The 13,339-nt window shown below is 38.1% G+C and overlaps 1 protein-coding gene across 9 annotated transcripts in view; it reads left to right on the top strand.

Annotated features, from left to right (window-relative positions):
- DLG1 (discs large MAGUK scaffold protein 1) overlaps positions 1-2,634 on the top strand; it is a gene marked incomplete at its 5' end in the record, with an annotated part of 224,257 nt that extends 221,623 nt beyond the window's left edge. For 6 of the 9 annotated variants that reach the window (XM_081137780.1, XM_081137783.1, XM_081137785.1 and 3 more), the window contains 2 exons: positions 939-1,030; positions 1,933-2,633. In XM_081137780.1, the coding sequence (XP_080993906.1) occupies positions 939-1,030; positions 1,933-2,039 (199 nt within the window). In that variant the 3' untranslated portion in view covers positions 2,040-2,633. Of the gene's footprint in view, positions 1-938; positions 1,031-1,932 lie in introns of all 9 variants that reach the window. The other 3 variants (XM_081137784.1, XM_081137787.1, XM_081137788.1) reach the window with 1 other exon arrangement.
- Positions 2,635-13,339: the final 10,705 nt, after the last annotated feature.

Here is a 13,339-nt window from a genome sequence, read left to right on the forward strand (position 1 = left end):
TGATTTCAGAGAGAGGAAGGGAGCGGGAGAGAGGGATAGAAACATCAGTGATGAGAGAGTCGTTAATTGGCTGCCTCCTGCACATCCCCCACTGGGGATCGAGCCCACAACCCAGGCATGTGCCCTGACCAGGAATCGAACCTTGATCTCTTAGATCATAGGTCAATGCTCAACCACTGAGCCATGCCAGCTGGGCATTCCCTCTTAAGCAGGGAACAAACTCCCATGTACCCATCATCCAGCTGCAACTGTAATTATCAACTGTGATCAATCTTGTTTCAGTGTCTCCCCAGACATTATATGATTTCATCCATATGTTTCAGTATGTATTTGAAAGATAGGAATTTCCCATTTAAAAATATGATCATGATGTCACACTTAATGACTCTTTAAATATCATCAATTCACATTTTCTGGATTATTTTGTGTATGTTTTTCAATTCGTTTGAATCAAGTTCAGAATTGTCATGAACAGACCTTACTTGGAATTTGACTCAAACATGCCTTTTTTTCCCCTGTTTATTTATTGAAGAAACTGAATCATTTCTTCTGCAATTTTCCCCAGACTATATTTTTCTAATTGCCCTCTCATAGTGTTAATGTTTGTTTCCCCTTTATTACCTCTGAATTGATTGATCTATAAGTCATATTTTGATACGAAGTTTTTATTAATGTCAAAACTGTCAAATTAATCTTAGTGTGGTTTTTTTATGGCTGCCTTGAGCCAATGCAAAGACATGTTAAAAACCCTTCTATCATTCCAAGTATAAAGCAACATATTCAGTGACTGAGTGAATCTAGTTTTTAATAACATTCATAGTCTCAACAGAGACTCATCTTTGCATGATTTTATGTTTTATGTCTTCTCTTCTTTGTCCTCTGTTCTTCAAAAAGTATTATGATGTATTAATTACCAATTTCTAAAATTATTTGCATAGGGAAATGAATAAGCGACTAACAGACGAACAAGCCAGAAAAACATTTGAGAGAGCCATGAAACTGGAACAAGAATTTACTGAGCATTTCACAGGTTGGCATCGTATGTGGCAGTGCCTTTTATGATAGAATTTTGCTTTGGAGCCGTATGAAGTGACCAGTTGAAAAGGATTTGAACTATGGCCACATCTACCAGTAGTAATTACTACTATCATTTTCAGAATAATACATCTAACCTAAGCAGTGGTGATGAGGAATCTTGAAATTTAGTTTCTTGAGTTATTAATGAGGACAGCATGTACAGGAGTAATTCACACATGACTGGAAAAAAATAGATTTTATTTATTCTGTGAAACTGACTTTTCTCTTATCCTTTATAAATTTTGATCCATTTTAAGATGTTACTTGTTTAAAAAAGAAAGAATGGATAGCAATTCCCAGATAATCTCTCTCATTCATTTTGTCCTTTAAATTATTCCTTAGGTATCTTTGAACAGGTTTTTGTCATTATTGTTATTTGTTTGAAATAATGGTAAGCTTGTATTTGCTGTTACACTAAGTACCATTAAGTGCCGTGATGTTGTGACCCATGAGCTTTTTTTATATATATAATTTCAGACTTACAGAAAAATCATAATAGTACCAGCAATTCTTACATACTCTTAGCGATTATTCCCCAAATGTTAACATTTTACCACATTTATAATTTTTTTCTGAAACTTTAGGAGTAGGTTGCTCTTTTGGCTCTAAATACTTCAGTGTGTAGTTCCCAAATACACAGAATAAAGTAAAAATTACCAAATCCCACTTTTTGATCAATTTTTAAGATTACTTTTTATATATTTTACAAATAGGAAAATGAATGAAATGAGCAGTTTTTACTAAGCAAATAATAGATAAGTGGTATCCCTTCCTGGATAAATAACTATTTCTAAGATTTGGCCATCTACTATGGTGAAGATAGACAATTAATGGAGGTTTCTGATTTCATTACAGCTATTGTACAGGGTGATACGCTGGAAGACATTTACAACCAAGTGAAGCAGATCATAGAAGAACAGTCTGGTCCTTACATCTGGGTTCCAGCAAAGGAAAAGTTATGAGGACTGATGTTTTTCTGTTTCTCTTTTCCACAGTCTCATTTTCTTTGACATTTCTTTGCCCTTTCCTTTGGAGTCTGTCTTTAATACTCCTTCCATGTTGAATCTTATCCCACTCATCATGGTCTGCAAATGCACTTACTTTTACAATCTAGTGTCTCCTTCAAGTGGTAGCGTCTGTATTATTTTATATCACTATTGGTTTGTGGCCATTTTTCAGAACTGAAAATGGAATGGCCTGACCAGCTATTAAGAATTTGGGAGGATGGGGAAATTGTGGTAAAATTCCTTAATGTTTAAGGGAAAGTAACTTTAAAAGATTTTCAGAAAAGCTTTATATACATTTTTTTTCAAATTTCAATATAAATGAAAGAAAAGTGATTTTAATCAGTGATTTAGTAAACTTGGAGCAAAAATGCACGCTTAACTTTAATAGCATGGTTTGGCCAATATATTAGCTGAATTGATTTCTGTTGTCTCAACAAATATTTCATTATAAACAAGGAAATACATGTTTTTTAATTTCAAAATTGATGCCTGGGTTAACTTTCATAATTTCACAAGGGATATTCATTTTTCATAAAAGTTCTTAAAGTCTTCTGTTTGAGGGTTTGTTTGTTTTTCCAATACATCTGCTAGGGATAACAATGTTTAAATGTTTTTAACCTAACACTATTTATAGTGTCTTACAGAAGTTGTCCATACATAATAAGCATCACATTTCTGAACTGAGGCCATGTTTAGGTGCTAGGGGAGCTCACCTTTTACACATAAGGTTGAGAAAATTTCATAGACATAAGTACAGACAAAACAGACATTATAGTGGTGATATAGTAATCATGACAATGGAAAAAGGAGTCCAACTCATAGTCTAAAACTTTAAACATATTCTTAGGGGTCAGATTTTAATGAATATTTTACCCACAATAACTTGCCTATTTTGTTATAATAAAATATATATATATATAAATATATATAAAACTTTCTTTAACTAAGCTCTGTAACTATGGGAATTATTTTCTTTACATAGTTGCACACGCATATATATATTTAAAATATATTTTTTCCTTTTGCCACCTACTCTTAACTTTTTGTTTGGTTTTTTAAATTAAATATTAATTGATTAGACTTGATCTTCCTTAATCATGTGAACTGAAAACAGGGGTATGGTGGTTATGAAAAGAAACCTTTAGGGAAATTAGATTACAAGTAAAAGTATGGGCATGTTCTCCTCTTTTCTACAAAAGTTTTCAAGTGGTTCCTGATTGGTTTGTTTTTGTTTTGTTTTTGTTATTGTTGTTCTTGTCATTGGGTTTGAATTTGGCCCTTTCCTTCCAGTTCTCCTTTCATTAATAGGCCAACAGGTAAAAGCCTCGTGTGTGTGAGTGTTTTCCCCTCAGACTTCACACCTTTCATCTCGTGGCTGCTCTGCACTAGAGTTGCACAAATCTTCATGGTGAGCAGTTTCAAGAAATTGTAGTGAAAGGTAGATATGATTTCCAAAATTAGTTTCTCTGGTCTTTTATATTAATAATATTGTTTAGCTTCCCATTGCTTTTTTGGTGTTGTTTATTAAATATGTGTTTTTGACAACCTCCACATTACAGTTTCTTAAACAAATGAGTACTGGTTTGTAAAGAATTATCAGCATTATCCATTCCATTTATGAAAAAGAGGAGAACAGCTAATAAACTTTATTGTAAAATCCATATGTTAAATGTGTCTTGAATTCTGAAAGAAAAAAATTATTTTACAAGCTAACATTTTCTTGGAACAGTTTAGTGTATCACATAATTTATAAATTGACTTCACGAGCTATTAGGCAAGTTAATCAAAATCTCTTCTGTAGGTTTGGAATTATGTTAACCCATTGAAATACAGTGTATCTCAAAAAAATGTATATATACACTTTGAATAATTATAAAGGGGGCATTTATTAAAACGCACTTCATTTTCAGAAATGAGTTCTCAGCTGTTAAAGTGTGTATACATTTTGGGGGGACACTCTGTATATACTATAGCTGTTAACACTAAATATAGTAGATTGGTACCAAACCAAACATATTAGAAGAAGATTATATTACATTGCTTTATGGATACTTGTTAGGTGATTTTTTTATTTTTGGTAAGAAAATACAGCTGACCCTTGAACAACATGGGTTCCAACTGCACAGGTCCACTTATATGTGTTTGTTGTTTTTCCAGTAAATATGTAGTTGGTCCTCTGGATCCCCAGGTTTTCCATTCCTGAATTCATCCAACCATGGATTGGGAATCTACAGATGCAGAGAGCTAGCTCTGTGCATTGTTCTATGCCATTTTATATAAGGGACTTTAGCATCCATGGATTTTGGTATCTGTGGGTGGTCCCCTGATACTGAGGGACAACTGTAGTTAAATTTTGACACAGTCAAAAGTTCTATGTAGATTTCCGACTGCACAGGGGTCAGCCCCCCTAACTAGCCCTTATGTTCTCCAAGAGTCAACTGTGCTAACTTTGGTGCAGCTTTCTAGATTTTATAGAATTATTAACAAAAGTACTAATTGCTTAGTACAACTCTGCAACAGCCACCTTAGTATAGTCTTATTTAATTAATAAAAAGATAAGAGTAGCTCCACTCTAAGGCTTAAGTGAAATCATTTGCCCAAGATGACTTAGCGAGTAAGTAGCAGTGCTTGGTATTTGTGTCCAAGTCTCTCTGTCCCAGGTTCTTTCTAACATATTATGCTGCCTTATTTTCACCCCATACTTTACAAGGCACTATGATGTAAATTATATTATTTTAGTGCCCCTGTACAGATAAAGACTTAGATGAAGGTCCTCGCCCAGCGTCACATGGTAAGTAGGGACAGACCCATAGAATAAGTCATTCCCATCACAGCTGAAATGACTATTTCTGGGAAACAAGTCACCCTAGCACTGGCATAGTGACATACAAAGAAAGAACCTCTCGAGAACCAAAATGGAGCAGTATCCATTATTCTAACTCATAGAGAATACTTTTTGAATGATTTATGAAATATTTCTTATTTTTAATATTTCTTATTTCTTAATATTCTTAAGTTGGAAAAAATTAAAATGTCTCTTAAATGTGACTACACATCTCTGGTTACTTTCCTATATCTGCCCAGGGCTCTTCGAAAAATAATGGGAGCAAACCTGCAGGGCTCATTTCATTTTATATAAGGGACTTGAGCATCTTATGGGTTTTTATATCCGTGGAGGAACAACTGTGGTTAACAAATACATGCTAAGTTACTACATAGTATTTAAACTCCAAAGATGGCAATTTGGGGACTTATGAGGAAAATTTGTTTTCTAAAGTATTATTAAACCGTTGCCTTCCAAGAGTCTCTGCCTTGGATAATGTGTTGAAACAGAAGCCCAGAGATCCCAGTGTCACAACCAAAGTTACATTGCAAATCTGGAAGAGAGCCAGAATTAGAATCTTTGACTCCTGGCTCCTGGAACAGTGGTTTCTCTACCATACCACTTTCTTTCCTCCCGTGTTGTGAGCTGGATTTAGTAGGTTATGTGTCCCTCGAGGTTTGAATTACTGATTAAACAAAAGTAAATGTCAGTAGATTTAAGAGATTTTATTGAGGTATTTGAATTTGAAAGCTATCTAGGAAAAACACAAATGTTACTTTTCTGACCCCAGTTTAGATTATCTGGTGTTTGAGCCCAATGTCGAAGATTCCGTTGATTCCCTGCAGAATTGCATAGTACAGCTGTCCCCTGCTTCAGCAGCAGAGAGCTGTAATGTGAAGAAGGTAGGCTGTGGAATCAGCCTGATCAGGATGTCAGCTCTGCCACTGAACTGGTTAGATAACTGAGCTTGGGCAAGTTGTATCATTCCTCTTTCTTTTTACCTGTCTGTAACATGGACATATTTTGAGAAGCAGTAAGATTACAAATAAATCTTAGCTAGCACATAGTACACTCTATAAATTAATTTCCTTTTCCTGTGGAATCAGAAGCCTGGAATTATTCCATCTCCCCTTGTAGAAATTAACCTGAACCTTCACTTTGCTATTCGAACAACTACCTTGCAGGATTGTTATACAGGTTAAATAAACTGTACAGAACACCAATCACAGCATCTGATATTTGACTCTATACTTCCTCTTCTTTCTCTTGACTTGTAGTGTTTATGGTTGGTAGCAGAAGACTGAGAAGAATGTGGTCCATCATCACCTATAGAGAAATCTTCTTTGACAGACTTTTAGTTAAGAAATTATTTACATTTCAGTTTCTGTAATCATGTTTACTCATTTCTTCCTCTAAGGATCCATACTCTGTCAGAGATGCTGTGACTTTGACCTACCCTAACTCAACATGGAACTGGAAGACAACATGATTTCATAAGCTATTCTAGCATCCCTGCACAGAGCTAGACCCAACAATCCATAGCAATTCTCCAGAACATTTATTATTGAGAGTCTAAAAACAGGCCTGAAAAAGATTACTTAAATGATCCAGATAAAATACATTTTCTTTCATTCACTTCGACTAGGACTAGAAGAGTCACTATTTTACTACTTTCTCATTTATTTTTCACTACCAGCTCTTTCCCCACTTCACCCCCAAATATGGTGACCTGAGAGCTGACTAAACAAATCCTGGTCTGCTAAATAGCATTGTGAGTAGAATTGGTGGTCAGGTAACTTGGTAGTATTGTTTGAGGCTTTAAGGAATGGATACCAAACCTGACCAGGGAGAGCTTCACACTACGATTTTTCTAGCAGTTTCTATCACCTATAAAAGTAGTAAAACACATGGGAAGGAGATGGGAAGACAGTGAAGGCTGGAATTCTCTCCCACTTTTTTGGTTTACTTTTTATTGAAGTATACATATATAAAATATATTATAAATGTACATGTACCTCAATGAACAAACATCCATGTAACAACCAGCATGAATCTCAAAAAACAGAACATGACCAGCACCCTGGGCATGCTTCCCAACCCACCCCCATCAGCTTTCTCCAAGTTACTACTACTACAAGGGAAGCCACTATCCTAACTTTTTTATTGTATTTTTTAATTTGTGTACTGTAAAGTTCTTTATGGTGTACAATTCTATGGCTTTTGACACATGTATAGAGTCATGAAACCACCCTCACAATCCAGAATACAAAATAGTTCCATTATCCTAATATTCCTTTCATGCTTGCCCCTCTGTAGTCAGTACCTTCTCCCACCCCCAGCTTCTGACAACCACTGATTTTTTTCTCTGCCCATAGTTTTGCCTTTCCCAAAATGTCATATAAATGGAATATCATATGTAGCATTTTGGATGTAGCTTCTTTCACTTAGCAAAATGCAACTGAGATTCAACCATGTTGCTGCTAGCATCAGTAGTTTGTTCTTTCTCATTGCTAAGTAGTAGTCCATTTATAAGTATACTCCAAATTTTTTTATCCATTCACTAATTGGGCTTTTGGATTGTTTCCAGATTATCTTGCTATATTTTTGTATTTTGCAACTCTAGGCCTGAAGCAGAACAAGAAGCAGAACCAGAAATGGGTTTCTGATCTGACAAGCAGCGACAAGCCCTTCCCCACTCCACCTCTCTCTCTCCTGCGAGTATCCACACATTTTGACAGTTGCACAAGAGTCTATCATCCTAAAACAAACTTTAAATGCAGAATTATAGATCCCAAGAGCCTGTTTACAGAACAAATTTGTTCCTAAAGTTGGAAACTACAAGAATAAGCATTTAGGATTTTTAGAATTTCAAGTTCCCAGGAATAACACTCAGTAGCTGGATGTGCCAGTGACTGGTGCCAGAATCTCATTGCTGGTGTCCTAAGGGAAATAAATAGTCTATTTAGGACAGTAGTAAATGAGGAGAAAATAGTCTGAGCAACAAATGAAATCAGCCATTTGTTAAAAGTGAGATTGTCTAATAACCTTACAATTTAGAAAATGGTCCACCAAGACAGCCTTAATCTTTTAAGAAAGTCTTTGTTGAGGACCAAAGGATTGTAGTTTGTTTTTTAAAATTATTAACTACTATCTTCTGCCAAGAAAGGGTACAAGAAGTCTTCCACCTGGAAGAGGGCCCTAAGCAGACCCTGCTGGCATTCTGATCTTGGACTTCCAGCCTCTAGAACTGAGTTCTTTGTTCTCTCAACCTACACAATGCAAAGTAACATGAACCAAAGACTCAAAGGAGCCCCTGTGCAGCTTTTCGGAGATCTTCGTTTCATCAGCCCCACAGGTTCTGACACTGTTGTAATTAGCTAATTATCAATAATAGGAAAGGAGCAAAAGGAAGGTCAGGCATTATAAACATGGCCATTTGGGCAGCTTCACCAGGAAGCTGCAAATTTGCACTCTCCAGGGAACCACTGGCCCATCCCCTGCAGGTTATTGGGGGAAGGAACTGGACAAAAGGGAGGGTTGGACTCATGCACACTGAAGTTGGGTGAGGTAGGGAAGGTACTTGTCAATCAAACCTGGGAATAGAAATCATTGGCTAGAAGATGTGGATCCAATGCAAGCCTGAGAAAATTTGAGGATACATAATCCCCCAAACAAAGGACTTCACACTCATGTGGCTCTTGGCTCTCTTGCATTCGCCTGTGTGGCCCACGGCCATGCAGACCCCAAGTGCAAGGGACTAATGGACTGCAGCTGGGAACACAAACTAAGCTAGCCTAATGCTGAATTGTACTGTCCCAACATGGAACAGAAATTCTGGGCACTGACTTTGATTTTAGCTCTGTCAAAGCCCCAGCTACACTTCTTCCTTGGTGGGACAAAGGGAAATGGTACCTTGGAAACTCGGGTTTGATTCCATGAAAAAAAAAGCTTTCTACAATAAATAAAATTATTAACTACCAGTATTCTTTAGGTGGTAACCTCTCTACATCTTAAACATTACTAATATTGTGTGATTAACAGAAATCTAATTCTCGTGCAGCAAACTTAGGGAATCCTTGAACCAGAGCTGGCCGCCTGATTGATAGGTTTGACGCGACCTTTTTGCATGCTGAGCACACTTGACCTTGTCGGTCTTTTCCATTCTTACCACAGTATTACTTGATTTCTCACGTGTGTTTTCAAAAATTATTAGGTTACTCTTTTAAAATTGCTCTAGACTACACCTTAGGAATTACTGGTGTTTAGGAACAAACTCAAATTAAAGGTATATTTGTCCCTATTTTTGCTAATCAAGTGTTGATGACCAACTGGACAATTTTTAACAACAGTATAATGGTTTTATAACTATATAGAAATCTGTAGAAAACAATTAGTATGTGAAACAAGATATAGTGAACTTTCTGATGGAAGAAAAGATTAGAGCAAGCGGTGTAATCTTTCTTTAGAACGTCTTAAATTAGATTAGTTTACCTCACAGATGGGAGAGCTAAAGACAACAAAAGCCCCATATGTTCCACATTATGAATCTCTACAAAAAGGTTTTCTAAATCTTGTGAGTTAGTTGGTCAAAAATAGCTACTTCCCTAGTGGTATTTAAGACGAGAAAAGATGTCTCTTGATGCTAGATTCCTTTCTTTGAAAGTTCAGTGCTTGGTTCAGACCTAGTTTATCTGACATTCCTCACCCTCACTAGGAAAAAGCTTTACTAACCTTTTAACTATTTTTCTACTTGTGGTTAATAGCAGTTGTACTTAATAGGGCATTTTCTCCATCACCCAAGTTTTAACCTTAGTGCTTGGTATTTCTCATCCCCAAATATCCAGTCACCAAATACTATCGATTCTCCCTTAACATCTTTTTTTTCTTTTTTCTTTTTTTCTTTTTTTCCTACCATGTTCACTGTCATCACTCTAATCCAGGTCCGTAACCCACCCTCATTCTCAGGCCTGGATTATTGCAGTGACCCCTTTAATCATCTCTCAGCCTCTGATTGCTTCCCTTGCTGATCAGCCATCCACCTGGTGACTTTTCCTAAAATGCATTTTGGGGTGTGTTTCTCAATGACCTTCATAGATCCTAAATCCAAAATAATAAACTTACCTGTAAAGCATAGTTCCTGGAACATAGTACATATGTGGTCAATAAATCATCTACCACCACCTACCTCCCCAGCCATACCTTTTATTCACACCTTCTGCAGTGCTTGTGTCATGGCTGTTGGCCATGCAGGTTCCTGCCTCACTAATTGTGTCCTCTCCACCCAAGTCCCCTTATCAAAGCCCTACGCTTCTTCCAGGCCTACCCTAAACCCTGCCCTCGAGGCCTGAATTCCTGCAGTACTTACTGGGTGTCCACTTAACACTGAACATGTGCTGCTTTTTAACTTCTTTAGGTGGATGGTTTGTCTCAGATTGGATGGCCTCCTCTTTGTATGCCTCTGCCCTAGTGAAGTACCTGGAACAGATGATCAGAGTGCACAGCTAACTACTTCTCCAGAGCCTGTGGGCCTCTGCACAGCATGGTAGCCTTTTTTTCCCACTGCTGTGGCTCTTCATGGGCTAAAAACAGCCTTGTGCAAGTGTTGGCAGTGACTTTATTTGTACATTAGTAGAGGGGTGTGTGTGTTTGGGGGGTGGAGGAATGGATGGGAGTGAATAAAAAGGTCTGACTATAAATCTCTAAACTGTCTAAATTTTTTTTGCTTAATTATAGTCCTTTCTGATTCCTGGCATACTAATCCGCCTTTCTGAAGGTGCTTTGTGATTTTTCCCCTCTTCGTATCAATTTTATCTTCCTTGTGCCTGTGTTTTCATTGTAAGTCCTCTGAAACTCTCCCTGGAGGTAGCTGGGGTATGAGCAATTTCTAGGAAAGCCCTAGTGACAGAGCCAAATACTCTTGATTTTACTTCTTTACTCTCTACCTCCTTGAGTAGTTTTCCACTCAGATTAAATCTTACATTCAATGAAATAGATGAGATTTATTAATGGCTTTAAAGTTGTATCTCCAGAGTTAATCTTGGAGCCTTATAATCCTCTTCTACATTTTAAAGTCTGGACTGCAAGGAAATTTTCCAGGGGGAAAAAATGGTGGTTTGATAATTAAAATAATAAACTGAGCTCCCCCACAAGGGACTTACACTTGAATGCAGGGTTGATTCAGAGCCTTTCCCACCCACCCTTCTTTCCCATCTGCAAGGAAGAAGCATTTTGTTTTCCTTTCAAGGCCTCTCCGCGTGTGCCCCTATCTTATCCCTCGCATCTTCTTCAGTTACCCCCTTTTCCTGTATCTTTAGTTTCCTTCCTCCGTGGGCTGCTTGTTCTCTGACTGCGGGATCAAATCACTCCTATCCTAGAAAAACCTTGCCTTGACCCCAAATCCCCTGGAAACAACCCTTTCCTCTTCCTTTCTTAGCCAAGTATCTGGAGACACTGCCCACTTTTCCATTCAGTTATTTACTGTGTTGCAAACACTATGCCAGACATTGGGAATGGTGGTAGACAAGACACCGACTCTCCCCTTGCGGAGTTCAGCCTCCTGGCCAAGCCTCAGCACTTGTCAGGCCACAGGAGCTGCGCCAAGCTCTCTGAGGACTTCCTGGTCTTCAAATTCTGCAACTCTTCTCAGTCCTTCCCCCTCAGCAGCATGAGGCACTTTGGTGGTTAATAATGTCCTGAAACCTACTAGTTCACACTTAGAAATCATTCACCATCTTCAAGGCTCTGTGATGCAGAGAACAAGCATAGAATCTGCCTTTGAAAAGCTTACATGTCGAATATCTTGTATCCCAATGAACAGGCTTCCCCTAAGTCCAGCTTCATAGGGGAAATACTCATAAAGAGGCAAAAGATTTTGTTCATAAAACTCTCAATATGTCTACCATTGATCTCAATATACAAATTTAGATGCATTAATCAGTCAGCAAATACATGGTGAACGATGCCAGTACAGCGGGTCCTCAGATAACATCATTTCATTATAACGGTGAGAAGAAAGAAACTATGCCTTGCTGGTGCCCCCGTCTATGTGGGTTGTCTCCGGATCCTCTGGTTTCTTCCCACATCCCAAAGCTGTGCACAGAAGGTGAACTGGAGTGTCTACATTGCCTCAGTCTGAGTGAGTGTGGGTGTGTGAGTGTGCCCTGCATGAGCAGCCTGTCCAGGGTTTGGTGCCAGGATAGGCTCTGACCACCCAAGAGCATGAACTGAAATAAGCAGGTTGGAAAACAATTATCTTTCTTGTTTTTATTAATTGTTCTTACATGTCCGTATAGTTCACATTTACTTCCAAGTTTAATATTAGAAGTGTTTGGATCTTTATTTAGAGGTTTGGAAATGTTTTTGTGACCAGAAATATGCTGTAGGAACTTTTTTATTATATCAATTAGCCTATGGTAAATTGGTTTCATTATACTTTTCCCTTAAAACTTGCCAAGAACCTATCAAAGACATTCAGTGAGGACTTGCTGTAAGAGGGTGATATCCTTTGAAAGCAAATTTAGTGCTGCAAATGTTCACCATTCCTAATTTTCTCTGCATACCAGCCCATCCAAATGTCCCCAGAATAAAAATTGTTTAGACATGTTCTTAATGAGCCAAAGACATTACAGTCCACAGAAATAGAAAAATATAAAGTATGGTTTATCGAAAAAACATTACTTTTTCTAAGATTCTGGGTAGAAGAATTGTTCATCCACATTTTGCTGGCCAATTGGCCCCCTCATCCCACCAGCACAGATTCTCTGCCCCCTGTCAAAGGCCCCTCTTCTTTCTGAGTCCCCAGAGGCTGTCTTCAGTGAGTTCCAGTTCCTTGCCAAGCAAGCTCCATGCTGGGGGACACCCTGAATCCTTGGGAGTGCTAGAGCTGTGTCTTTGGCAGAGTGAAGAAGAAGTCTTTGTATTTCATATCATGAAATAGGGTCAGGGGCTCCCAAAGCAGTGTTGCTTAGGCCCCAGCATCTTACACTAGTGTTAGTGAAACCAGTTCTTGTGTTTTTTATACTCTCTTACCTCAATATCAGTCTAGAATAGGGACCCAGTTAGCCTCAGTGCTTCTGCTTCTCTATAAGGCTGTTGTTCCTTGGTTAAATTACTGGCTCACATTGCATCTCACCCATTCCTCTGGTCACCCCGGTATGTCTGCATCCCAGAAACGGCAGGGTCCAGGCTCAAGCTGACACAGAGTTCCCCATTACACACAGATGCATGTTAAAGCCAGTCAAGTGGGCCAGATCTAGAAGCCTCTGGAGCCCAGAGACAGCAGATTCACTGATGAGTCACAGTTGAGGAGTGAGTGACTCCTGAGAGTTAGGGAAAGGAGCTCGCTGTGAAGGCGCTCACCAAGCTCTGACGTTGTAGCTGTCTGACACCTTATCAGTGTCACCTGGAGCTTTGCTAAAGGAACAACTTAATG

The sequence above is a fragment of the Miniopterus schreibersii genome (genome assembly GCF_964146895.1).
Source record: "Miniopterus schreibersii genome assembly, chromosome: 5".
Taxonomy (NCBI): domain Eukaryota; kingdom Metazoa; phylum Chordata; class Mammalia; order Chiroptera; family Miniopteridae; genus Miniopterus; species Miniopterus schreibersii.